The sequence below is a fragment of the Entelurus aequoreus genome, linkage group LG08 (assembly GCF_033978785.1).
Source record: "Entelurus aequoreus isolate RoL-2023_Sb linkage group LG08, RoL_Eaeq_v1.1, whole genome shotgun sequence".
Classification (NCBI taxonomy): Eukaryota; Metazoa; Chordata; class Actinopteri; order Syngnathiformes; family Syngnathidae; genus Entelurus; species Entelurus aequoreus.
The window spans coordinates 63,648,509-63,676,197 of record NC_084738.1 but is presented as its reverse complement, the minus strand read 5'-3'; the positions used below and the strand labels follow the sequence as shown (position 1 = coordinate 63,676,197).

Genomic DNA, 27,689 nt, shown 5'->3' with positions numbered 1-27,689 from the left:
ATGCCAATCGGCAGTGTTCAAACGCTGATTAAGAAGTGGAAAATGAGGGATTCAGGTAGACCAGCAAAGATTTCAGCCACAACTGCCAGTAAAATTGTTCGAGATGTAAAGAAAAATCCAGAAATAACTTCAGCTGAAATGCAGGACTCTCTGCAAAATTCAAGATGCACTTGAAGAAAAATGGGCTGCATGGTTGAGTCGCCAGAAGAAAGCCATTTCTGCGCAAATGTCACAAAGTATCCCGCTTACATTACGCCAAACAGCACAGAGACAAGCCTCAAAACTTCTGGAACAAAGTAATTTGGAGTGATGAGACCAAAATTGAACTTTTAGGCCACTCGACCATGCAGCCCATTTTTCTTCAAGTGCCTCCTTATTGTGCATCTTGAAACAGCCACACCACAAGAAATCATAAATTCTCCCAGGGTATGTAAACTTATGAGCACAACTGTATAATTGCCTGTCCTATAATCGCGACTAGAATTGCTTCTAAGAGATCACCATAGCACACCAGAAAGGGATAGCCTCCATACTCATTTTTAGTAAATCGTACGTAGAAGATACGAGTGGTAAAAGTAAGCGTTTACAAGGTAACTTTAACCTTCTTATCCATTTGACACTGTGCAGTGTTGAACATAGATCTATAAAATGGATATTATTAATTTACACGGCTGCAGTGTTTACAAATATATTTGAGCTAGGGAGATCATTATTCAGCGTACCATTGTAACTTGTATTTTATTCGTAGCGATGCATTATGGGTATGACTTTTAAATGGCACCATGAGTCAAAGTAGTATCTAGTCATTCTAGTCTTTATAGCAGTCTCTGAATAAAAACTTTAAAATCGACAATTTAACATTCTGCTTAAACTGATTTGGCCAGTATAGTTATCTGAGTAAATGGTTTATTATATTTTGGGTCAAAGTAAGCCATCAATGTCAGTGGGCGGCGCTAAGACAGTTCTCGTCCAATCATTGCTTCACCAATAATGTGTTAAAATCCGCTCTCTGACTTTGATGTCCGAGTGTTAAATGCTGACACTCATTTTAATGAAATAATTTAATGAATTATTACATCATGAATTAATAAAAAAAAAAATCATGAAATAATTATGTTGTGAAATTATTAATGCAATTATTATATGATTAATTAAATCGTTAATTATTTCACAATATTCTTGTTTAACGGAACATTTCACCTTCGATAAATTAATGAAATATTTAACTAGTTATTTAAAGATTTTATTACATTTTTTGCCTATTTGGTCCTCCATAGAAACCATGTTTCCTGTCTTATTTGCTCCCCCTCTAAGAGGGAATATTCAGTGAGCAATGGCACTCAAAAGCATTTAGTTTGAAGCTTTTTAGATTTCACATTTCCTTAAGACCCCAAAAGAGTCTTTTATTTGCTTGCCTGTGCAAAAATTGTTTCTTCTTCCATTTAGAAGTTTGTTCATTCATAAATATGATTCCTTATTGTTTTCCCGGAGACGTCTCCCACAGTTGAGAGTAATAGAAAATATAAGCATTTGTATTCACTTTTTAAGAATAATTTTGACTTTTAAAATGTTTTATTTATTATTTTTTTATCCACTCGTCTGACTAATTATTTTGATATGTAAAGTAATTCAAGCGCACACACACACACACACACCAGGTAGCGCTGTATGCAATTTTGTATTTACATTTTTGTTATGTCAAAATTTGTATTGTAGTTTTATTATTAATTTTCCTATACATATATACATTTTATTCTTACTTGTGTAAATTATTGTGTTTCACATTTTATCTTATAACTGCTACCAGGGATTGTTTCCTTGATTAAAAAAAAATATATATAACGAGCCGGTCTTTTGAATGATTCTTTAAAAGGAATGGCTCTTTAAAACCTGTTTCCCTTCAAAGAGCCATCCATCCCATTTCTAATTCCAGACACCTGTGCTCCTATAACCAATGTTATAGGACACCTAACGCAATAATGTGGCTCCTCCACAACCAGATAACATATTTAATAATATAAGTGCCTCGTTGCATTTTGGGATAGCAGCTAAACAGAACCTTAACTCAAAACTAATCATGCATTTAGCTGCCTTTAAATACTATCTGCATCAAAATCATGTGTTACCTGTGTGAACATGTACCATCATAGTTCTTTTTAGAGTGTGACAATAATACAATATTATAGGATAAGTTAGGAGTGAGCTACTATTAATTTTTTTTTTTCTGAAAGTGGTCTTGTTTTCAAACAGTTCAACACATTTATATATTTTACCTATGTGGAGGGTGGTGTGGCCTGCGGGCCTGCAGCGAGGCGGGGTGTGCCAGGACCGGCCTCGAAATCAGTGACAGGTGAGTAGATGGCCCACCTGGGCCTTGTTATCTAATCGCTCTGTTATAAGCAGCAGCCAGGAGGAGAGACGTGGTCGGAGTGGGAGTTGGAGCTGGAGAAAAAGACAATTGCTGAAAAATAAACCTGTGTTGTGGACCTGAACCGGGCTCTCATGTCGGTGATTGGTGGTATGGAGAACCCACTGGGAGGCAACCTCTACAACCAACATTGAAATATGATTTATTACTATAACAATACTATAATATATACAGTGCATCCGCAAAGTATTTGCAGCGCTTCACTTTTCCCACATTTTATGTTACAGCTTTATTTTTTCCCCCTCAAAATTCTACACACAATACCCCATCACGACAATTTTTTGCAAATTTATTAAACAAAATATATCACATGTACGTAAGTATTCACAGCCTTTGCTCAATACTTTGTTGAAGCACCTTTGGCAGCAATTGCATCCTCAAGTTTTTATTAAACATGATGCTGTTAGAATAATTGTATCTAAGTTATCACAAAACTTTGTGTTGCCATGAGTTCCCGGCGAGAGGACAAAAGCAGTCTTGGATCTTAGCAAACAAAAGGCCTGTAAAACTCCACTGTGTAGGATGGGAAGCAACATGAATGTGTTCTGTTTCTTTCATGTATTGTAATCAACAGAAAGACATTGTTTTGACCCAAGAACTACAAAGCGGAGAGAAAGCAGGATCTGCCCAGGTTCCAGACACCTCTTCTTTGAACTCTTACAACCTTTTATTTGAACTGTTCTGTAACCAATGGCTGTTTATGACCCCCCTCCCTTAGAAACAGCTGTTGCCATGTAATCAGGGAAAGTCCAAATAAACAAAGGAGGCGTACAATCTTTCGCCAGAGCGTGATGGAGACTGTACAAGAGTACAGCCCAGACGCGCTCTTCTCTATTGAGCCAAATTTAATTCTGTCTCTGTTTAATTCTTTGCTTCTTGTCTTGTTTAATAGATGTCATCAGTGTTTGAACCTTACAGATGCCATACCTATCTTCGGGCGGTTGTTGCCTGTTCCTCTTTGCAGCACCTCTCAAGCTCCATCGGGTTGGATGGGCATCGTTTGGTTTTCTTCCAGGATGTCTCTGTACATTGCTGCATTCATCTTATATGTACAAAAATAAAAATACAAATCAATATGGCCCCCGTATACTTTGACTGTTTCATTATGCGGCCCTCGGTGAAAAAAAGTTTGCACACCCCTGCTTTAGCACGCCCCATAACTTACCGTACCTTGCAGGAAATGTAGACGTGATCATGACAGGACGCACGGGAATCATCATAGTCGAACTTTTGCTTGAATGCAGAACGGCCCCAGTCTATGAACATTACATCATTACACCCAAGACAATGGGCACATACACACCCCCCCCCCTCTCCCACCCCACACCTTCACCACCGCTTGTTTCCCCTCGGGGTGATGGACGGCTGGCAGCGTTTCACAGCAGCAGTCGACCTCCAGGGTTCCAACTCCCCGCCCCTCTGTTGCGAGTTGTTGTGATTAAATGTAACGTGTTTATGTGTGCATTACATGGAGGTTTTTTCCCACTCCAGACTAGGCCCCCTTAGGAGCCCAGTCTAGATTGTATTTTTTTACTCATCTTCTTCCCCAGCGTTTTACCTTTTTCTTATCTTTGCCTTTGGCGACCCATCAGCGTTCCTGGTCTGTAACCCTGTACACAGTTTGTTTGTCTAATCTTGAACGGGTTTGTGCTGAAAAAATAGTTTTGTTGTACTTGTGCAATGACAATAAAGTCCTATCCTAACCTATACAGCCATTTTGGTTTTCACATCCCATTTTTGGCGGGAAATTGAGCCCTATTTAAAAAAATGTCCGCCTTTCGCCTGAATGCAGCTGGGATAGGCTCGGGAATCGGTAGAAATTGGGACGGTTTCTTAGGTTTTTTTTCCTGAGTAATTTTATAATCCAGGACGTGTTTATTTAAACTTCAGAATGTGTCAGGGGCCAATGAAAAATCATGCTGTGGGCCGCCAAAAGGCCCCCGTGCCGCACTTTAGACACCCCGGATTTACTGGATATTGCTACATTGTCGTAACATACAGTAGGGAAGGGATTCATACGGCCCCATTCCTGGGTGGCGGGGTTAATCATTTTGTGATGCAGTCTGCTGAAAATGATGGAAAGCGCCACTCTACATCGCGACCGACGCTGTGGTCAAAGTTGGAATCGCCACAAAACACATTTTAAGTTAGTCAACACTACTGACATGATCTGGCAGCTAAAGTGGATAGTGCACCCCCCCAATTCGTCACATTTCATGTGTCAGGTACGACCCCCCTCCCTTAGAAGCAGCCGTTGCCATGTAATCAGGGAAAGTCCAAATAAAAGAGGTGGCGTACAATCTTACGTCAGAGCGCTGTGACACTGTTCAAGGGTACAGGTGTACGTGTTTCTCCTCAATTGAGCCAAATTAATCTTAATTCTGTCTCTGTTTAATTCCTTGCTTCTTGTCTTGTTTAATAGAGGTCATCAGTGTTTGAACCTGACATCTTCTATTACACCATGTACCCCAAAAATTGCTTCTCGGTCGGTAAGCACACCGAGAATTAATACGTACATTAGGCGCACCGGGTTATAAGGCGCACTGATAATATGTCTCCTAATAGGTGCCATTTTAGGGTCTTTATACACCCACCACTATAATACTTGTATGTTGAAGTACAGTACGTCTGACTATGGTAGCTGTAATGCACCGACAATCCATCAAGCGGTGCGGCTTTGTGGCTTACCAAAGTGGTACTAAAACATTTTGACGGATTTTTGAGCGCTGTGTGTAATGTTCTATATTTTTAATGAAAGTTTTGGTGTTGCTTGCTAACGGGGTACTTGCTAGCGTCATTTATTAAACTTGCAATCCACATGTATTTCTTATGTGTGACTGCCATCTACTGGTCACACTTATCATTACACCATGTACCCAAAAAATTGCTTCTTGGTCGGTAAGCACACCCAGAATTAATACATACATTAGGCGCACTGATATGTCTCCTAATAGGTGCCATTTTAGGGTCCTTATAAACACACACCACTATAATACTTGTATGTTGAATCACAGTACGTCTGACTATGGTAGCTGTAATGCGCCGGCAATCCATCAAGCGGTGCGGCTTTGTGGCTTACCAAAGTGGTACTAAAACATTTTGACGGATTTTTGAGCGCTGTGTGTAATGTTCTATATTTTTAATGAAAGTTTTGGTGTTGCTTGCTAACGGGGTACTTGCTAGCGTCATTTATTAAACTTGCAATCCACATGTATTTCTTATGTGTGACTGCCATCTACTGGTCACACTTATCATTACACCATGTACCCAAAAAATTGCTTCTTGGTCGGTAAGCACACCCAGAATTAATACATACATTAGGCGCACTGATAATACGTCTCCTAATAGGTGCCATTTTAGGGTCCTTATAAACACACACCACTATAATACTTGTATGTTGAATCACAGTACGTCTGACTATGGTAGCTGTAATGCGCCGGCAATCCATCAAGCAGTGCGGCTTTGTGGCTTACCAAAGTGGTACTAAAACATTTTGACAGATTTTTGAGCACCGTGTGTAATGTTCTATATTTTTAATGAAAGTTTTGGTGTTGCTTCCTTATGGGGTACTTGCTAGCGTCATTTATTAAACTTGCAATCCACATGTATTTCTTATGTGTGACTGCCATTTACTGGTCACACTTATCATTACACCATGTACCCAAAAATTGCTTCTTGGTCAGTAAGCACACCCAGAATTAATATGTACATAAGGCGCACTGATGATATGTCTCCTAATAGGTGCCATTTTAGGGTCCTTATACACACACCACTATAATACACTAGTCATTTATTAAACTTGCAATCCACACGTATCTCTTATGTGTGACTGCCATCTACTGGTCACACCTATCATTACACCATGTACCCCAAAAATTACTTCTTGGTCGGTAAGCACACCCACAATTAATACTTACATTAGGCTCACCGGGTTCTAAGGCGCACTGATATGTCTCCTAATAGGTGCCATTTTAGGGTCCTTATACACACACCACTATAATACTTGTATGTTGAAGCACAGTACGTCTGACTACGGTAGCTGTAATGCACCGACAATCCATCAAGCAGTGCGGCTTACCAAAGTGGTACTAAAACATTTTGACAGATTTTTGAGCACCGTGTGTAATGTTCTATATTTTTAATGAAAGTTTTGGTGTTACTTCCTTACGGGGTACTTGCTAGCGTCATTTATTAAACTTGCAATCCACACGTATCTATTATGTGTGACTGCCATCTACTGGTCACACCTATCTGTCAGAATAATTGTATCTAAGTTATCACAAAACTTTGTGTTACATTGAGTTCAGCTCGCCCCTGCGAGCTGTCTTTGATCCTACCAAGCAGAAGGCTTGTAAAACTCCACTGTGTTGGATGAGAAGCAACATGAAGGTGTTCTGTTTCTTTGATGTATTGTAATCCACAGAAAGATTTTGTCTTGACCCGAGAACTACAAAGCGGGGAGAAAGCAGGACCTGCCCAAGCTCCAGGCACCTCTTCTTCGAACTGATTTACGACCTTTTCTTTGAACTGTTTGTAATCAAAGGCGATGGCTGTTTACGACCCCCGTCCCTTAGAAACAGCTGTTGCCATGTAATGAGGGAAAGTCCAAATAAAAAAGGAGGCGTACAATCTTACGTCAGAGCGCGGTGACAGTGTAGAAGGGTACAGGTGTACGCGTTTCTCCTCAATTGAGCCAAATTTAATTCTGTTGTCAGGTTTGTCACTGGCAGTTTAGTTATGTTTTGGTTTTTCCTCTGTTTGTTTATTTCGTGTTAGCGCTCTTATTCTTATTCAGTTTCCTGCTAGTCTCCCTGAGCACTGTTTTCCCTCAGCTGCGGCTGATTGGCACCTGGTGTCAATCAGCCGGCTGCTATTTAAACCTGCTTTGCCCTCCAGTCAGTGCTGGAGTATTGTCATTGTAGCTACTACCTGTCGCTGTTTGCTGTAAGATATTAGCTGTATACTGCGGACTGTTTGCAACTTGCTGTCTTCTGTTTGCTGGTTCCTGTTCGCTGTTTCCAGTTCACCTGTTTTCCTGGTATCCTGTTTCCTGTCTCCTAGTTCCTGGTTTGTGTTTTTCCTGCATTTTTTGGACATTAAATCATGTTTTCCTGCACAAAGCCTGCCATCACCGCCCACCTCAACCGACGCACGGAGGGGTGTTGGGGGGTGGTATATGTGTGTGTGTGTGTGTGTGTGTGGGGGGGGGGGGGGGGGGTTGGAGTCAGGGCTGCATGGCATTCTGGGTATTTGTTGTGTTGTGTTACGGTGCGCAGGTTCTCCAGAAATGTGTTTGTCATTCTTTTTTGGTGTGGGTTCACAGTGTGGCGCATATTTGTAACATAACAGTGTTAAAGTTGTTTTATACGGCAACCGTCAGTGTAAACTGTGTGGCTGTTGACCAAGTATGCCTTGCTGTCTCCTACGTGTACGAGTCCAAGCTCAATACAACATGGAACCTGTCTGGCATGCTGTTTGTACAACCTATAGAGGACAATAAATGCAGAGCCATCAGGGTATGCCCTTAATTCAGTTGTTAAGGTGAAAATCTGAAAATATTTTCCTCGAGGGATTTCTAGGAGAGGCACGGAGATTTTAAGTAAGCTGCTGGGAAAATCGGGAGGGTCGGCAAGTATGCAGCTGAGCCGCATCAGAGTGGTCAAAGAGCCGCATGCGGCTCCGGAGCCGCGGGTTGCCGACCCCTGCCCTAGATGTTATGACGTCATTGGGCAGGCAAGCTGTTTATATTGTGGGAAAGCGGACGTGAGAACAGGCTGTCCCCACTCTGGTCCGCATTGAGCTGGAGGGGGCGTGGCCTCCAGCTCCGGCTGAATACCGGGAGTTTGTCGGGAGAAAATTTCTGCCGGGAGGTTATCGGGAGAGGCGCTGTATACCGGGAGTCTCCCGGTAAAACCGGGAGGGTTGGCAAGTATGCGGTAAGCACACCCAGAATTAATACGTACATAAGGCGCACTGTCCATTTTTGAGAAAATGAAGAGGATTTAAAGTGCACCTTATAGTCTGAAAAACACGGTAGTTACATGGTGCGATACTGGACTCTGTAGTATCGCCCAGCAGTGAGTGTTTATAAATAAGGATATCCAGTTGTCGGAAGAAATGTTTAATTCCTTTGGTGTCTGCAAAAAAAAAGTATGCATCTACTAGCTAACACAGTGTAAACAAAAAAAAAAAAAAACGCTTAAAAAAGGCAATAATATGATCTAAAAGTAGCGGAGGACAGTTTCACAGTCAACAGTGCGAAGGGGAGGAGGAGACCGGAGACGAATCACAGCACACGGAGGAAACATGGCGGTGAAATGTTAAAACACACCATGTGACTTGAATAAACAACTTTTTACGACCACAATGACGGAGCGTTACCGAAAGAAAGGGGGAGCGGGGGAGGGAGTCACACCACTTTTTTTTTTTCTCTCTTTAAAAACAGTGCGCATTTCGACCGTTGTACAAAGTAACACAAAGTTCATCAAAAGTACACAATTTCAAGGGTGTGTTGGAGTCATTTACTGCTGAGACACATTTGTACGCTCTCCCGAGGCACTTGGAAAGAACGTGATTGTACGTCTGTGCGTTATCGTGGGTGTGTGCCCTTGTTTCACGCCGCGCTTGACCTCAGACCGCGAGCGTGTTTCGAAAAAAAAAAAAAATGCATAAAAATATTTCACCAGGCGGACGCGATAAGCTAGTTACTGATTCCAGATCAGTATTCCATCCCCGCGGAAGTGGGCCTGTAATCTCTGGCGCCCGATCTAACGCCCCGAAGCGGACCGAGACCGGCATGGCGAGAATCCCTGCTGCGGAAATGGGACGAGAGAAAGCTGCTTGTGCTTCTCTAAGAAAAAAAAAAGCATCTTCCCTTAATACACGGGCATCAAACACTCGACTATACACACGTGGAGGAGATGTACACCATGGATGCTACGTCTTATTTAAAAATATTCACAGTCAAACATCTTTTTAGTGAGCTGCCGGCTCAAGTCTAAACAAAAACAAGATATAAAAAAATAGGACACCTTGCACGCACCGTACATGACAACACAACCTCAGTCCATTCGTGGTCCCGGGCCGACACAACGCGCCACCGCGCTGACAAAAAACCGGACTGGCGGTGTGTGGAGGCTTAAGGCAAGCTGGCGATGTCCCGCTTTGGAGGGGGGCCGTCCGGCTTGCACGGCGCCGCGTTGGCTTTGTCCTCGAAGACCAAGACCCTGTTCAGGAAGGGAAAGGAAATGATGTGATAAATAGTCAACACTAGAGATGTCCGATAATGGCTTTTTTGCCGATATCCGATTCCGATATCAACCGATACCGATATATACAGTCGTGGAATTAACACATTGTTATGCCTAATTTTGTTGTGATGCCCCGCTGGATTCATTAAACAATGTAACAGGGTTTTCCAAAATAAAACAACTCAAGTTATGGGGAAAAAAATGGCAACATGGCACTGCCATATTTATTATTGAAGTCACAAAGTGCATTATTTTTTTTAACATGCCTCAAAACAGCAGCTTGGAATTTGGGACTGAGAGCATGAGGAGGTTGAGGTGGGCGGGCCTGGGGGGGGGGGTTTAGGGGGTAGCTGGGGGTGTATATTGTAGCGTCCCGGGAGAGTTAGTGCTGCAAGGGGTTCTGGGTACCGTATTTTTCGGACTATAAGTCGCAGTTTTTTTTCACAGTTTGGTGCGACTTATACTCAGGAGCGACTTATGTGTGAAATTATTAACACAGTAGCGTAAAATATAAAATAATATTATTTAGCTCATTCACGTAAGAGACTAGACGTATAAGATTTCATGGGATTTAGCGATTAGGAGTGACAGATTGTTTGGTAAACGTATAGCATGTTCTATATGTTATAGTTATTTGAATGACTCTTACCATAATATGTTACGTTAACATACCAGGCACGTTCTCAGTTGGTTATTTATGCCTCATATAACGTACACTTATTCAGCCTGTTGTTCACTATTCTTTATTTATTTTAAATTGTCTTTCAAATGTCTATTCTTGGTGTTGGCTTTTATCAAATACATTTCCTCAAAAAATGTGACTTATATATGTTTTTTTCCTTCTTTATTATGCATTTTTCGGCCGGTGCGACTTATACTCCGGAGCGACTTATACTCCGAAAAATACGGTATTTGTTCTGTTGTGTTTATGTTGTGTTACGGTGCGGATGTTCTCCCGAAATGTGTTTGTCATTCTTGTTTGGTGTGGGTTCACAGTGTGGCGCATATTTGTAACAGTGTTAAAGTTGTTTATACGGTCACCCTCCGTGTGACCTGTATGGCTGTTGACCAAGTATGCCTTGCATTCACTTGTGTGTGTGAAAAGCCGTAGATATTATGTGATTGGGCCGGCACGCAAAGGCAGTGCCTTTAAGGTTTATTGGCGCTCTGTACTTCTCCCTATGTCCGTGTACAACTCCGTACAGCGCAGTTTTAAAAAGTCATAAATCTTACTTTTTGAGACCGATACAGATAACTTCCGATATTACATTTTAAAGCATTTATCGGCCGATAATATCAGCAGCCCGATATTATCGGACATCTCTAATAAATACAGTATCAGCCAGAGGAGATCGACATTTAAAGGCAATTATTGGCAATGTTGATCAACATACTTTTTCGACAAAAATCGGACGATACTGATCGACAAATCCCTAATTCTGTTCTTTCATGTGACTTTTAAAAGCCAAAACTGACAAAATTGCAGTTTAACCCTTGTGTGGTGTTCGTGTCTGTGGGACCCCTTTTCATTTTTTATTAAAAGAAAAATGATACAATGAAGTTAATTTTTCAAACTGAGACTCACTGACTTTGGCTCATTATCTGTGAAGAACATATATCGGAATACATATTTAATGACCACACACCCCCCCTACACATTTCTGTTACATATAAGATATCTGGGTTAATGACCACACACACACACACACACACACACACACACACACACACACACACACACACACACACACACACACACACACACACACACACACACACACACACACACACACACACACACACACACACACACACACACACACACACACACACACACACACACACACACACACACACATACACACACATATACACACACATACACACACACACACACACACACACACACACAGCAGGCCTAGACAGGAGGAGGACAGAGTGTAGGTACACAGAACACCAGAGGGTCAAAATGTGTGAGAAAATGAGAGCAGACAGTGTTGACAAACAATGTTGCAACCTTGTGTGGGAACCGCAGATCCCTGTGGGATGCAGAAACTGGCAGATACATTTTCCGTGCAACGTTCATATTGTTGTTACTCAGCCAGCGTTTGTGGGTCTGCTGGACCCGTTGCGTTTTGTGGCTTTTAATGCCTCACAATCAAACACTTTTATGTTCAAATACTGAACAGATGTTTATTGGGATAAGGTAGACTATCTGTTCAGCTGGCAACTAGCACACTAATTGATAGCTGGCAACTAGTGCTTTAATCGCTAGCTGGCAATTAAAGTGTTAATCACTAGCTGACAACTAGCGCTTTGATCACTAGCTGGCAAACGATAGCTGGAAACTAGCACGCTGATCGATAGCTGCAAATAGCGCTTTAATCATTAGCTGACAACTAGCGCTTTAATCACTAGCTGGCAAACCGATAGCTGGAAACTAGCGCGCTAATCGATAGCTGGCAAATAGCACTTTAATCATTAGCTGACAACTAGCTCTTTAATCAATAGCTGGCAACTAGTGCGCTAATCACTAGCTGGCAACTACCAACTTTAATCCATAGCTGACAACAAGCGCTTTAATAAATAGCTGGCAACTAGCGCGCTAATCACTAGCAGGCAACTAGCAACTTTAATCCATAGCTGACAACTAGCGCTTTAATCACTAACTGGCAAACCTATAGCTGGAAACTAACGCTTTATTCACTAGCTGGCAACTAGCGCGCTAATCGATAGCTGGCAACTAGCGCTTTAATCACCAGCTGGCGACTAGCGTGCTAATCAATAGCTGGCATCTAACGTGCTAATCGATAGCTGGCAACTAGCACACTAATGGATAGCTGGCAACTAGTGCCTTAATCACTAGCTGACAACTAGCGCTTTAATCACTAGCTGGCAAACCGATAGCTGGAAACCAGCGCGCTAATCGATAGCTGGCAAATAGCGCTTTAATCATTAGCTGACAACTAGCGCTTTAATCAATAGCTGGCAACTAGTGCGCTAATCACTAGCTGGCAACTAGCAACTTTAATCCATAGCTGACAACTAGCGCTTTAATCAATAGCTGACAACTAGCGCTTTTATCACCAGCTGGCAACTAGTGCGCTAATCAATAGCTGGCATCTAACGGGCTAATCGATAGCTGGCAACTAGCACACTAATTGATAGCTGGCAACTAGCGCTTTAATCACTAGCTGGCAAACTGATAGCTGGAAACTAGCGCGCTAATCGATAGCTGGCAAATAGCACTTTAATCATTAGCTGACAACTAGCGCTTTAATCAATAGCTGGCTACTAGCGCACTAATCACTAGCTGGCAACTAGCAACTTTAATCCATAGCTGACAATAAAGCGCTTTAGTCACTAGCTGGCAACTAGCGCTTTAATCACCAGCTGGCAACTAGCGCGCTAATCAATAGCTGGCATCTAACATGCTAATCGATAGCTGGCAACCAGCACACTAATGGATAGCTGGCAACTAGCGCTTTAATCACTAGCTGGCAAACCGATAGCTGGAAACCAGCGCGCTAATCGATAGCTGGCAAATACCACTTTAATCATTAGCTGACAACTAGCGCTTTAATCAATAGCTGGCTACTAGCGCACTAATCACTAGATGGCAACTAGCAACTTTAATCCATAGCTGACAATAAAGCGCTTTAGTCACTAGCTGGCAACTAGTGCGCTAATCGATAGCTGGCAACTAACGCTTTAATCACCAGCTGGAAACTAGCGCGCTAATCACTAGCTGGCATCTAACGCGCTAATTGATAGCTGGCAACTAGTGCTTTAATCGCTATCTGGCAATTAAAGTGTTAATCACTAGCTGACAAACCAATAGCTGGAAACTAGCGGGCTAATCGATAGCTGGCAAATAGCACTTTAATCATTAGCTGACTGAACAGATGTATTTGAACATAAAAGTGTTTGATTGTGAGGCATTAAAAGCCACAAAATGCAACGGGTCAATCAGACCCACAAACGCTGGCTGAGTAACAACAATATGAACATTACACGAGGGTTAAGAAATGTGTTAGAGCACGCGTGTCCAAAGTTCAATCTTCATCCCGCGGCTAATTTTCAACTTCTGTCTCGTCCCCGGATCAAACGTAAACCACAATGGGACCATCTTGTGATGCACAGCTGAAAAAGGCCCGAGTACAAAGGCTGCAAGGGGGGGGGGGGGGGGGGGAGCACAAGAGTCTGTCTGTGTCGTGAGGAGGGAGGGCTGCTGCCTGAGGGGGTACAGGGAAGCGGTTATGGCAAGAAAAATGATCTGTCTGAGCAGCCAGTTGGAAGCAAAAGAATGATTGTGTGGTGCAGGAGCTATTTGGAGCAATTTCCTTTTTTGGAATTTTTGCACGGGTGGCTCGGGGGGAAAAACCCACATAGAGCGACGATCCAGACGATGAAAGGCGCACAAAACAGTTTGTTCTGCACACTAATAGTATTTCCTGCCCTCTCACACATGCGTATATATACACACACCACACACAGTCTCGCTGTTTAAGTCCTTTTGGAACCTTGCCAGTGCTGCATTTCAATACTCTTTCTAGGGCTGGGCGATATATGGAATATACTTGATATATCGCGGGTTTGTCTCTGTGCGATATAGAAAATGACTATATCGTGATATCCGAGTATTCTTGCTTTTAGCTGCGGACATTACACTGCAGGCTTTTATCACTCTTTCTTGTCTCTCCTTCTCACAGAGACTTAAACAAGCGCACCTTCTTACAAACCCCGTTTCCATATGAGTTGGGAAATTGTGTTAGATGTAAATATAAACGGAATACAATGATTTGCAAATCATTTTCAACCCATATTCAGTTGAATATGCTACAAAGACAACATATTTGATGTACAAACTGATAAACATTTTTTTTTGTGCAAATAATCATTAACTTTAGAATTTGATGCCAGCAACACGTGACAAAGAAGTTGGGAAAGGTGGCAATAAATACTGATAAAGTTGAGGAATGCTCATCAAACACTTATTTGGAACATCCCACAGGTGAACAGGCTAATTGGGAACAGGTGGGTGCCATGATTGGGTAAAAAAGTAGATTCCATGAAATGCTCAGTCATTCACAAACAAGGACGGGGCGAGGGTCACCACTTTGTGAACAAATGCGTGAGCAAATTGTTGAACAGTTTAAGAAAAACCTTTCTCAACCAGCTATTGCAAGGAATTTAGGGATTTCACCATCTACGGTCCGTAATATCATCAAAGGGTTCGGAGAATCTGGAGAAATCACTGCACGTAAGCAGCTAAGCCCGTGACCTTTGATCCCTCAGGCTGTACTGCATCAACAAGCGACATCAGTGTGTAAAGGATATCACCACATGGGCTCAGGAACACTTCAGAAACCCACTGTCAGTAACTACAAGTGCAAGTTAAAACTCTCCTATGCAAGGCGAAAACCGTTCATCAACAACACCCAGAAACGCCGTCGGCTTCGCTGGGCCTGAGCTCATCTAAGATGGACTGATACAAAGTGGAAAAGTGTTCTGTGGTCTGACGAGTCCACATTTGAAATTGTTTTTTGGAAACTGTGGACGTCGTGTCCTCCGGACAAAAGAGGAAAAGAACAATCCGGATTGTTATAGGCGCAAAGTGGAAAAGCCAGCATCTGTGATGGTATGGGGGTGTATTAGTGCCCAAGACATGGGTAACTTACACATCTGTGAAGGCGCCATTAATGCTGAAAGGTACATACAGGTTTTGGAGCAACATATGTTGCCATCCTAGCAACGTTACCATGGACGCCCCTGCTTATTTCAGCAAGACACGTGTTACATCAATGTGTCTTCATAGTAAATAGAGTGCGGGTACTAGACTGGCCTGCCTGTAGTCCAGACCTGTCTCCCATTGAAAATGTGTGGTGCATTATGAAGCCTAAAATAGCACAACGGACTGTTGAACAACTTAAGCTGTACATCAAGCAAGAATGGGAAAGAATTCCACCTGAGAAGCTTCAAAAATGTGTCTCCTCAGTTCCCAAACGTTTACTGAGTGTTGTTAAAAGGAAAGGCCATGTAACACAGTAGTGAACATGCCCTTTCCCAACTACTTTGGCACGTGTTGCAGCCATGAAATTCTAAGTTATTTGCAAAAAAAAAATTAAGTTTATGAGTTTGAACATCAAATATCTTGTCTTTGTAGTGCATTCAATTGAATATGGGTTGAAAAGGATTTGAAAATCATTGTATTCCGTTTATATTTACATCTAACACAATTTACCAACTCATATGGAAACGGGGTTTGTACATACGTCACATACGTACACGCCCTCGCGGAGCAGAGAGGTAGCGGCATGGGTAACGTTAGCTGTGGTGCGAGTGGTAATACGAGAGAAAGAAGGTGGTAATAAATGAAGGAAGAATTAATTCCCAAGAAAAACAGCAGGGGGTCCGTCGTCTGGCGGTGGTTTGGCTTCATGCGGGAAGATGTCGAACAGACAACCGTAATTTGTCAAGTGTGGGGCAAAAGCATTGCTACAAAAAGTAGCATAACTGTTAATATTTAGCATCATTTGAAAAGTCACCCGCTAGAGCACAGGTGTAAAACTCAAGGCCTGGGGGCCAAATCCGGCCCGCCACATTATTTTATGTGGCCCGCGAAAGCCTGGAAATAATATGCGTTAATAAAATGCTTAATCTTTTCTTACTTAATATATTTGTTCTTTCCCTTTTGACATTAAAAATAATTTACTGCATGCAATTGCATGTATTTAAAAATTAAATATCAAAATATTATATTATCATGTATTCCAAAAATATTTTTTGTTAAAATTAAAATAAACACTGTTCTTAAATATCTGCTTGACTTATGATTTCAAAACAAGTTATCAATCAAATTGTAGACTGAAAAATTGACAATAGATTTTACGGTTCAATTCCGCCGACTTGAGTTTTTTTTTTAAAACCGTAAAATCAACTTTGGTACAGTTTTTTTTTTCCATGTACAGTAAGACACTAAAACACTAAAAAACAAACAAACAAAACATTAGAACAACAAGATTTTACGGTAAAAAACAACAACCTGACAGCTCATTTTACCGCTAAAACAGTGGTGTTGTTTCTCCATTCCATTCTATTTATTCCATTTTTTATATGCTGTAAAAAAACACTGCTTTTACTGTAAAATTCTGGTGACTGAGCTGCTAGTTTTTAAAGTAAAATGTATTTTATTTTTTTGCAGCTTATATACAAAAATATTCTGTTACTATATATACATTACTCATTGTTAAAAGCGGCCCTCTGAGGGCAACCATAACTGCGACGTGGCCCTCTATGAAAACGAGTTTGACACCCCTGCGCTAAAGAAGGAAGAGTGCTTGAAACTCCGCATGTCAACATCTCTGTTCGGTGCCACACCCACAAAATGCCGAAGCAATCATTTCCACATCAACACCGTAGGAAACAAATAGTCAACAACAGAAGGAGATAACGTCCGCAGGAACCTACCACATAGCGAAGGACACACACTATTGGATTTCCTATTATGCAGCTCATTTTTATTTGACAGTAATTGAAATATCTTGTGTGACATCATGCACAAAAGTGCACTTTATTTGTTTTAAACTATTGTAGTGGCGTTCTGTACAAAAAGTGCACTTTGGTTTAGTGTTGTTTTGATGTCATCTTAGTGACATCATGCACAAAAGTGCACTTAATAGCTTGTTTTAAAATGTCTCTGACAATCTTGCACTTTCTGTTTTGAAATGACATGAATGTTTGTGCCACTGCTTAATAACTGTTTAATAAATACACTTTTGGTAAATTGACTTAGTTTTGATTTCCCTCTCTGCATGAAAGTTTAAATTGAGCATATATTAATACAGTATGAACAAGAATGTTTTAATGTAGACACATAGAATCATCATACTGCTGTGATTATATGCATCAAGTGTTCATTTAAGGCTAAGGCAAAATATCGAGATCTAGGCCATGTCGCCCAGCCCTAACTTTTAACTCTTTCCAGTGTTTCCCACACATTCATTTATTTGTGGCAGCCCGCCAAGAAAGAATTACGTCCTCCATAAATAGATTTTTTTTTGTCCTGTCCAGCTTCTCAGGCAAATCATATAGTTGATGTAGATGCCCATATAGGCTGTTCAGATTTACTTTATAAAAGAGAAGGGTAGGATACTTCTCTTGTTGCCTTATTTGTATTTGACCACTACTGTTTTCTGTTTATTTGTTACTGACTGTGGCAGGACACCTCTGCCTCTGTTTCACTTTATGTTGCTGGTAAATAATATGGTTGTAGTAGTAGGCTAAAGTTAAATTATTTAGTATGCACTAATTAAAGGGGCAGAGCTTTAAGAGACATTTTACCTTTTATATTTTATAAGATATATTTTTTGTAAGAACCACAATTAATAAATATATTTCAGTGAATAACTTATTGTTCAAATCTGTATATGAATATGTACATAAAGTGTTGTAATTATATTGTAAAATGGATGGATGGATGGACGTTTAAAACAAAACTGTTATTATTAATTAGTAAGTATACATTTTTTGAGCCTTTTTAGAGAAAATCATATCATTGTAGTAAATTATGAAAATTACTCGATGGTAATGGTGACCACGCCCATAGCCACGCCCCCACCGCCACAGGTATCTTGGCAGTTTATGGGAAACACTGCTTTCCCATCCCTTCATGCATTTATCTGTGGCGGCCCGCTAACAACACATTTGCATTGCTGTTACTTGTCGAGTGAGCGCGTGCATCAAAACGTCACTTCTTAACACAGCTAATACACACCTGGTCTGCCAGAGAATAAGATGATGTGGCAAGAGGGTTTAGTGTTGCCAACTTTGGGAGTTTTCAGATCCCTCTAGATCAGGGGTCTGCAACGTTTTACAGGCCAAGGACCCCCAAACTGATGACCCCCTTCTTGCAGTAAATATCTTGTATGAAATTATGAGTGTTTCTTTTACATTAAACTGGTCCTAAATGTACCTTGTTATTTTGCAATACTAACCATATTCAAATAACAGCATTGTGCCGTTAATAGCCAGCTCGCGACTAGCGCTCTAATCGAGAGCTGGCAACTAGTGTGCTAATCGGTAGCTGACAAATAGCGCTTTAATCACGAACTGGCAACTAGCACGTGAATTGATACCTGGCAACTAGCGTATTAATCACTAGCTGGCAACCAGAGTGCTAATCACTAGCTGTCAACTAAATAATAGCTGACAACTAGCACACTAATAGATAGCTGGCAATTAGCACACTAATTGATAGCTCCCAACTAGTGCTTTAATCACTAGCTGACAACTAGCGCTTTAATCACTAACTGGCAAACCAATAGCTGGGATTTAACGGTTTATTCACTAGTTGGCAACTAGTGTGCTAATTGATAGCTGGCAATTAAAGTGTTAATCACTAGCTGACAACTAGCGCTTTAATCACCAGCTGGCAACTTATGTTTTGTTTCATCAGCCGTTTTACTGCTGTGTTACAGACACCTTTTGGAAATAATTAAGGTACAGAATATTTCTGTTTCAATAACTCATTTTGCAACGTATATATATCTGCGGCTTATAGTCCGGTGCGGATAAAATATGGAAAATATATTTTTTCTTCTAAAATTTAGTGGGTACGTCTTATATACTCTATAGTCCAGAAAATATGGTAATACAACTATTAGGAGAATGCCGCAGAAATAAATCCTTTAAAAAATGTTGATTCATTTCAATTGGAGTTGGGTTGTCAAATTTTACTGCAGTCAAAAAGGATGAAAATCCTAGACTACTCTGTTGTTATTCACAGATTGTAGAATAGGTTTTCTAAAAAAAAAAGCAAAAAAAAAAAAAGCTTGGAGGGCAGAGGAGGAGGGGAAAAGTTGAGCATTTTTCTGTGCTTGGTGCATTTAGGATCAAGAGATTTGCCAACCAAGCTTAGTCCGGCAGAGCTGACATGCATCTGGACTCTTAGGCAGGCCGATTTAAAAAGGATCATCCGCGATAACCGCGTTTAAAATAGCCGCGCCGGGACGCCTTTTTTCGGGGAGACAAAATGAGGAGTTTTGGTGTGACGTTTAGTAGAAGTGTCGGTTATTAAAACTATCAGCAATGAGCCACAATCACATGAGCTAATAATAAAGATGGCTCAACTGTGAAGGGGTTTTGTTGCCGTGGAGATTAGTCACTAAGGCGGCACGCATGCGGTGACATCAGCGCTAAATCACCGCGGACGGAAGGGCAGAAATGGCTGGGTGCGGAATAGGGACGGGTACGGTTCACATTTGAACCGATACAGTACCAATTCTCTGTATCTGGGCATCGATACCGGTACTTTTGTGTGTGTTAATAAATATTGATTGTTTTTGATAATAAAATATCTGCTAATAAGTAGCGATGTCCGATAATACCGGACTGCCGATATTATCGGCCGATAAATGCTTTAAAATGTAATATCGGAAATTATCGGTATCGGTTTCAAAAAATAAAATTTATGAATTTTTAAAACTCCGCTGTACGGACGTAGGGAGAAGTACAGAGCGCCATAAACCTTTGCGTGCCGGCCCAGTCACATAATATCTATGGCTTTTTACACACACAAGTGAATGCAAGTCATACTTGGTCAACAGCCATACAGGTCACACTGAGGGTGGCCGTATAAACAACTTTAACACTGTTACAAATATGCGCCACGCTGTGAACCCACACCAAACAAGAATGACAAACACATTTCGGGAGAACATCCGCACCGTAACACAACAGAACAAATACCCAGAACCCCTTGCAGCACTAACTCTTCCGGGACGCTACAATATACACCCCCGCTACCCCGTTAAAAAAAAATAATGCACTTTGTGACTTCTATAATAAATATGGCAGTGCCATGTTGGCATTTTTTTCCATAACTTGAGTTGATTTATTTTGGAAAACCTTGTTACATTGTTTAATGCATCCAGCGGGGCATCACAACAAAATTAGGCATAATAATGTGTTAATTCCACGACTGTATATATCGGTATCGGTTGATATCGGAATCGGTAATTAAGAGTTGGACAATATCGGAATATCGGATATCGGCAAAAAAGCTATTATCGGACATCTCTACCAATAACTGCTGTCCAGTTGTTGTATCTTGTTTTGTGATAACATTTCTGAGTCTCATTTGCAAGTATGACATGAAGTTGCAAGTCCAAAACGTTAAATGGTGTATAGTTTAGGGCAGGGGACACCAACCTTTTTGAAACCAAGAGCTACTTCTTGGGTACTGATTAATGCGAAGGGCAACCAGTTTGATACACACTTAAATAAATTGCCAGAAATAGCCAATTTGCTCAATTTACCTTTAACTCTATGCTATTATTAATAATTAATGATATTTACACTTAATTGAAAGGTTTAAAAGAGGAGAAAACACGAAAAAAATGACAATTAAATTTTGAAACATAGTTTATCTTCAATTTCGACTCTTTAAAATTCAAAATTCAACCGAAAAAAAGAAGCGAAAAACTAGCTAATTCGAATATTTTTGAAAAAATAAAAAAAATAATTTATGGAACATCATTAGTAATTTTTCCTGATTAAGATTAATTTTAGAATTTTGATGACATGTTCTAAATAGGTTAAAATCCAATCTACACTTTGTTAGAATATATAACAAATTGGACCAAGCTATATTTCTAACAAAGACAAATCATTATTTCTTCTAGATTTTCCAGAACAAAAATTTTAAAAGAAATTCAAAAGACTTTGAAATAAGATTCAAATTTGATTGTACAGATTTTCTAGATTTGCCAGAATATTTTTTTTGAATTTTAATCATAATAAGTTTGAAGAAATATTTCACAAATATTCTTTGTCGAAAAAACAGAAGCTAAAATGAAGAATTCAATTAAAATGTATTTATTATTCTTTACAATAAAAAAAATACATTTACTTGAACATTGATTTAAATTGTCAGGAAAGAAGAGGAAGGAATTTAAAAGGTAAAAAGGTATATGTGTTTAAAAATCCTAAAATCATTTTTAAGGTTGTATTTTTTCTCTAAAATTGTCTTTCTGAAAGTTATAAGAAGCAAAGTAAAAAAAATAATGCATTTATTTAAACAAGTGAAGACCAAGTCTTTAAAATATTTTCTTGGATTTTCAAATTCTATTTGAGTTTTGTCTCTCTTAGAATTAAAAATGTCGGGCAAAGCGAGACCAGCTTGCTAGTAAATAAAAAAAAAAAAAAATATAGAGGCAGCTCACTGGTAAGTGCTGCTATTTGAGCTATTTTTAGAACAGGCCAGCGGGCTACTCATCTGGTCCTTACGGGCTACCTGGTGCCCGCGGGCACCGCATTGGTGACCCCTGGTTTAGGGTGTTTGCTCGTCAGTTCAGATTTGGCTGAATCTAGTAATGTGCCCTAAAAAATGTTAATACTGGATTGTAATTTTTACGAACTTTCCGGTGTTCTCAGATTTCCGATTTGCTAGCGAACTTGCTCGACACAGATAGAAAAAAAAACATGATTTTTGTACTGGGGGCCTATTGTTGGTCTATGTTGTGAGCCGATTGAACTGTTAGTCCTGTCTTTACCAGACTAAGATACCTCAGGGGAGGGGCTGTCACGTGACTTCAAAGGACTTCATGTAATTAGATGAATCTGCCACTGTTACACAATGGCAGCAGTTTATGTAGGATTTGTTGAAAAACTTCATGCCGAACAATGTCTGGTTGTGGGCAAACGGTTGGAGATATCGATTTTACGCAAAAACCGTGAGCGCCTCAAGGCTTTGAGGAACATTCTGGTGTTCTCAGATTTCCGATAAGTGGAGAAATGGCCGAGTTAGAGCGAGTAGGAAAATAATACTTGGTGTTTTTTCGCGCCGACATCTAACATTGGAGTCAATGAGAGATTTAGCTGACTTTCTTGGCTTTGAGGGCCACCAGAAGCCAAATGGGACACATGAGCTCCATAAAAGTGACATTTTCTGAGAGAGGACATGTGTGTCAATGTTTTCACCAAAACACATGACAGTGGTATAAAATATGTGGCCGTGAGGACAAGTTGTTCACCAAAAACAAAGACAATTTTCGGGGCTTCCACACTAGTAAATTAGAGTGTGAGCCAATCACTTTATTGGAGGAAAGCCAGGCCGATGGCGCTCGCCTTTTTCCGATGGCCATCCAGCCAAAACCAAACACTGGACGTACATTTTTTTTAACCAGTGTTAAAGTAGACAAGTGTGTGGACAAAATGAGACGATAAGCACCGAGCTACGTGAAAGAATAGCTGAGCTACAAGAGGAGGTAATCTCGCAGTTTGGGGCGTTCTGCTGGAAATATTCGCCATTATAAAAAAGGTACCCATTCAATTGGCCCATTTTTTTTGTTTATTCGTGAATAGCGTCGCCATGGTAACACAAAATGTTACCAACTTAAAATACGCCCATCGGCGCGAACGAAACCTTTCCTGTTGTATAACATATGTGGGGATTCGTTGGGCGGTACATCTCGTATTAGACAAAAGGATGCGTACCCATTCAAGTGGCCCATTTTTTGTGTGTTTTGTTTGTGAATAGCGTTGCCATGGTAACACGAAATGTTGCCAATTTTGAGTTCTGCCATCGGCACGAACTACACCTTTCCGACGGTATAACATAAGTGGGGGTACGTTTGTCTCATAGTAGACGTAAGAGAAACGTGCGGAACAAGAATAATAAAGTTTGAAATATGAGCAATAATAATAATAATAATAATATGGGCTGCTTGCATTGCAGCAGGCCCATAATACACTTTTTCAAAACAGGTGACAGGTTAGAAAAGATGTGTGCAAGGAAATGGCCTAAAACGTCTTTTTAAAAATGGTTTCTTATAAAAAAATTAATATTTTATTTCAAAATTGATTTTAGAAAAAAAAGAAATCGATTTAGAATCAGGATTAATAAGAATGTGAATTGAAGTGAATCAGTTTTTTTTGTGCACCCCTACTAATCAGTAGTCAATGTCAATGGCTTTTTACAAGGTAACCAGGACAAGGCTAAAGTTTTAGTCATTGGCCCTGAGGCTCTGAGAGAGAAACACATATCAAAACTACAATAATGGTCTTTAACTTCTACACTACTTCAACTCTGAACCTAGTTTTATACTACATAAAAAATATAACAAAAATATTGTATTTCTATCATCTGAAGAATATAGCCAGTATTCGTCCAATTCTTTCTCAGGGCAACACGCATGCTTTTATTACAAGTCCTAATAAACGCCTTGTAACGCCCTGCTTTCTGGTCGTCCTAAAACGGTTATTGCACCTTTACAACTACTCCAAAATTCAGCGGCACGTGTCCTGACGAAGACCAGAAGGCAGGCTCACATTACACCAGTTTTAAAAATCCCTGCATTGGCATTGGCGTGTTTCAGGATCAATGTTAAGGTTGTTTTTTTATGGTATTGGGCCTTATCTTTTATATGAGCTTTTAACCTATGAACCTTTGTGAACCTTGAGATCCTCCGGCACTTATCTCCTAATTATTCCAAAGTGACGGGATGGCATCTTTCCACTATTATGGCCCCCGTCTATGGAACAGCTTGCCGGAGGACCTCAGGGCTACGGAGAACGTTCATGTTTTTAAGAGCAAGCTTAAAACCCACCTTTTTGATTTGGCTTTTAACTAATATTCATTAATTTTATTGAAGTCATTCGTACTTTACTTTTTATCGTATTATTTATCCAGGATTTTATTTAGTTTCATTCCCTGCTATCACATGTTGATAAAAATAAATCCATCCATCCATCCATTTTCTACCGCTTGTCCCGTTTGGGATCGCGGGGGTGCTGGAGCCTATCTCAGCTGCATTCGGGCGGAAGGCGGGGTACAAAATATAACATTTACATAATAAAAATCAACTACAGGCTTCCCAAATGCTGTAATAAAATAAGGATGATGAGTTGAGCATATGTCAGCATGTGGCCCCACTTTTAAGTCTTTTTTTCAAACGCTTATTGCAAACGCTTACTTACAGTAAGTCATTAATTTGACTTACTGTAAGTAATTTTTTTTGTCATTATTTTGACTTAGTAGGTCATTATTTTGTCATATTTTTGACTTATTAAATTACTAAGTCAAAATATTGACTTACTAAGTCATAATAATGACATACTTAGTATCTCAGGTAAATATGACTGTTTTGTGTATTGTTTTTACTTTACGGAAAAAATATCGAGATATATATTGTATATCGGCATTCAGCATATGGAGCGGAAAACACAACCAAAAATTGTAGGCTTCCTCACGCGACGAAGCCGGCCTACTTCACCACAGTCTGTAGTCTATTGCCCCCCCCCCCAGGCTGTGGTGGCAGCGATGAGATGGAGACGTGATGGCGACAGGCCGAGTTACGCTGTCCCTTACACCCACTCACTCCCTTCCCCCTGGAGAGACACCAACTTAACTAACAAATTTTCTGGGGGAAACACTGTATATATGTATCTTATTTTTCTTTATATGTCTTACTTGTATTTTATCCTTTATCTCTACTCATGGTTCTTACTACCGTATTTTTCGCACTATAAGTCGCTCCAGAGTATAAGTCGCACCGGCCGAAAATGCATATTAAAGAAGGAAAAAAACATATAAGTCGCACTGGAGTATAAGTGGCATTTTTTGGGGAAATGTATTTGATAAAACCCAACACCAAGAATAGACATTTGAAAGGCAATTTAAAATAAATAAAGAATAGTGAACAACAGGCTGAATGAGTGTACGTTATATGAGGCATAAATAACCAACTGAGAACGTGCCTGGTATGTTAACGTAACATATTATGGTAAGAGTCATTCAAATAACTATAACATATAGAACATGCTATACGTTTACCAAACAATCTGTCACTTCTTATCGCTAAATCCCATGAAATCTTATACGTCTAGTCTCTTACGTGAATGAGCCAAATAATATTATTTGATATTTTACGGTAATGTGTTAATAATTTCACACATAAGTCGCTCCTGAGTATAAGTCGCACCCCCGGCCAAACTATGAAAAAAACTGGGACTTATAGTCCGAAAAATACGGTATTTTAGAGGGTTTATTATTTTTACTTTCCAGCGTTCTCCATAGGGAGCCATCTGCCTCAGGGGTTATCGGCCGTGCTTGTGGGCGCGCTTTGGGTCAGCGTCCTGGTGGCCATGGTCTGATGACCTCCTGGTGCAGATGGCTCCTGTGATAGTGTTTACTCACATGTCTCCTCTGTACTCAGCCATGCATTCATTTGTTCATATGTGTGTGCTTGGTATTTGTGTGTGTCAGAATAATTGTATCTAAGTTATCACAAAACTTTGTGTTACATTGAGTTCAGCTCGCCCTGCGAGAGGACAAAAGCTGTCTTTGATCCCACCAAGCAAAAGGCTCCTGTGTAGGAATGGAAGCGACATGAAGGCGTCGGTTTCTTTGATGTATTGTAATCCACAGGAAGATTTTGTCTTGACCCGAGATCTACAAAGCGGAGAGGAAGCAGGGCCTGACTCCCCTCCAGGCACCTTTTCTTTGAACGGTTTTGTGATAAGGGCGATGGCTGTTTACGACCCCCCTCCCTTAGAAAGAGTTGTTGCCATGTAATCAGGGAAAGTCCAAATAAAAAGAGGAGGCGTACAATCTTTCGTCAGAGCGTGGTGGAGACTGTGCAAGAGTACAGCCCAGACGTTTCTCCTCAATTGAGCCAAATTTAATGATGTCTCTGTTTAATTCCTTGCTTCATGTCTTGTTTAATAGATGTAATCAGTGTTTGAACCTGACAGTGAGTGTGTGTGTGTGTATGTGTGTGTGCTATAATGGGGGATCCGGGTCATCGAGGTCTGTGAAGCACTTTCCATTGCATTTCTTTCATGTAGGAAAACCGCTTTATAAATAAAGTTGGATTTGATTTGATTTGAATAGCAAAGCTAATGTATATTAGCATCAAGCTAAAGCATTTTTGGAAAAGTGGAACCTTACTTTACTGACATTGGAGCATTTTTTTTAGTTAGCCAAGTGCAAAGAGCCAGGCAAAACGGGCGTGACCTCCCACGCAATCCAGGTACAGTAACATGTCATTGTTAAATTTGACGTGAATCGGGATTCGGACGGTGCCAAAAATGTACCGGATTCGGTCCCCATCCCTAAGTGTGCGTGTTGCTAAGAGTTTCACTCACAGTTTGAGCACAGCCGAGCGCTTGCCCAGCATCATCTTGACAAAGTCCCTGTAGTCAATGGTGTTGCTGCTGGTGCCGCCCGTCACCTCCATGATCATCTTCTTCAGCTCCAAGTGGGTCTTGGGGACGCCCAGCTTCTCCATCATGCGCTTCAAGCCCATCAGATCTAAGACCAGGAGAAGTCAGACAGCGGGGAACGGTCGCATAAATAAGATCGATTGTGGAATCGATTGCATGATGACATCGCGAGACAAAAAGTGTACAGTCTAAGACACTGTCAACGTCTTAACCTCTTAAGGCCCAAGCTGTTTATTTACATGCTTTTTTTTATTTCTCTTTGCTATTTGGGCTTATTGGATCCTAATTAGAATAAAAACTAAGAATCATCTTTTTATATGATGTACCGTAATTTCCGGACTATAAGCCGCACCTGACTATAAGCCGCACCAGCTAAATTTAGGGGAAAATACAGATTGCTCCATTTATAAGCCGCACCCGACTATAAGCCGCAGGGTTTTGATGTGTAATTACCGTAGTATATAAGGGTTCCTGCTACCACGGAGGGGATTGTCGGGACAGAGATGACTGTTTGGGAACGCAAAGCGTCCCATTTATTAACAATAAATCTTTCAATCATTCAATCAAACTTTCACATCTTTGACATGGCGAACACCATTCATGCAGAGTACAAATAATACAACGGTGCAAAGTAATACAAAGTGCTCGCCTGTACGTTATCAAAATAACCAGCCTACCGGTATATGAAAAGTCAGTCTTTAATCATTGTGTCATCGTCTTCCTCCTGTGTACTAAAACCACCGAAATCCTCTTCGTCGGTGTCGGAGAAGAACAGGTCGTATATA

At 40.5% G+C, this 27,689-nt stretch overlaps 1 protein-coding gene across 1 annotated transcript in view; it reads right to left on the bottom strand.

Annotated features, from left to right (window-relative positions):
* Positions 1 to 8,532: 8,532 nt before the first annotated feature.
* The window catches only part of LOC133655164 (allograft inflammatory factor 1-like), a 42,334-nt gene continuing 23,177 nt past the window's right edge, over positions 8,533 to 27,689 (bottom strand). Inside the window, exons 5-6 of the mRNA XM_062055102.1 lie at positions 26,827 to 26,992; positions 8,533 to 9,654 (exon numbers count right to left, since the gene is read on the bottom strand). Coding sequence (XP_061911086.1) covers positions 9,567 to 9,654; positions 26,827 to 26,992 — 254 coding nt within the window. The 3' untranslated portion in view covers positions 8,533 to 9,566. The remainder of the gene's footprint in view (positions 9,655 to 26,826; positions 26,993 to 27,689) is intronic.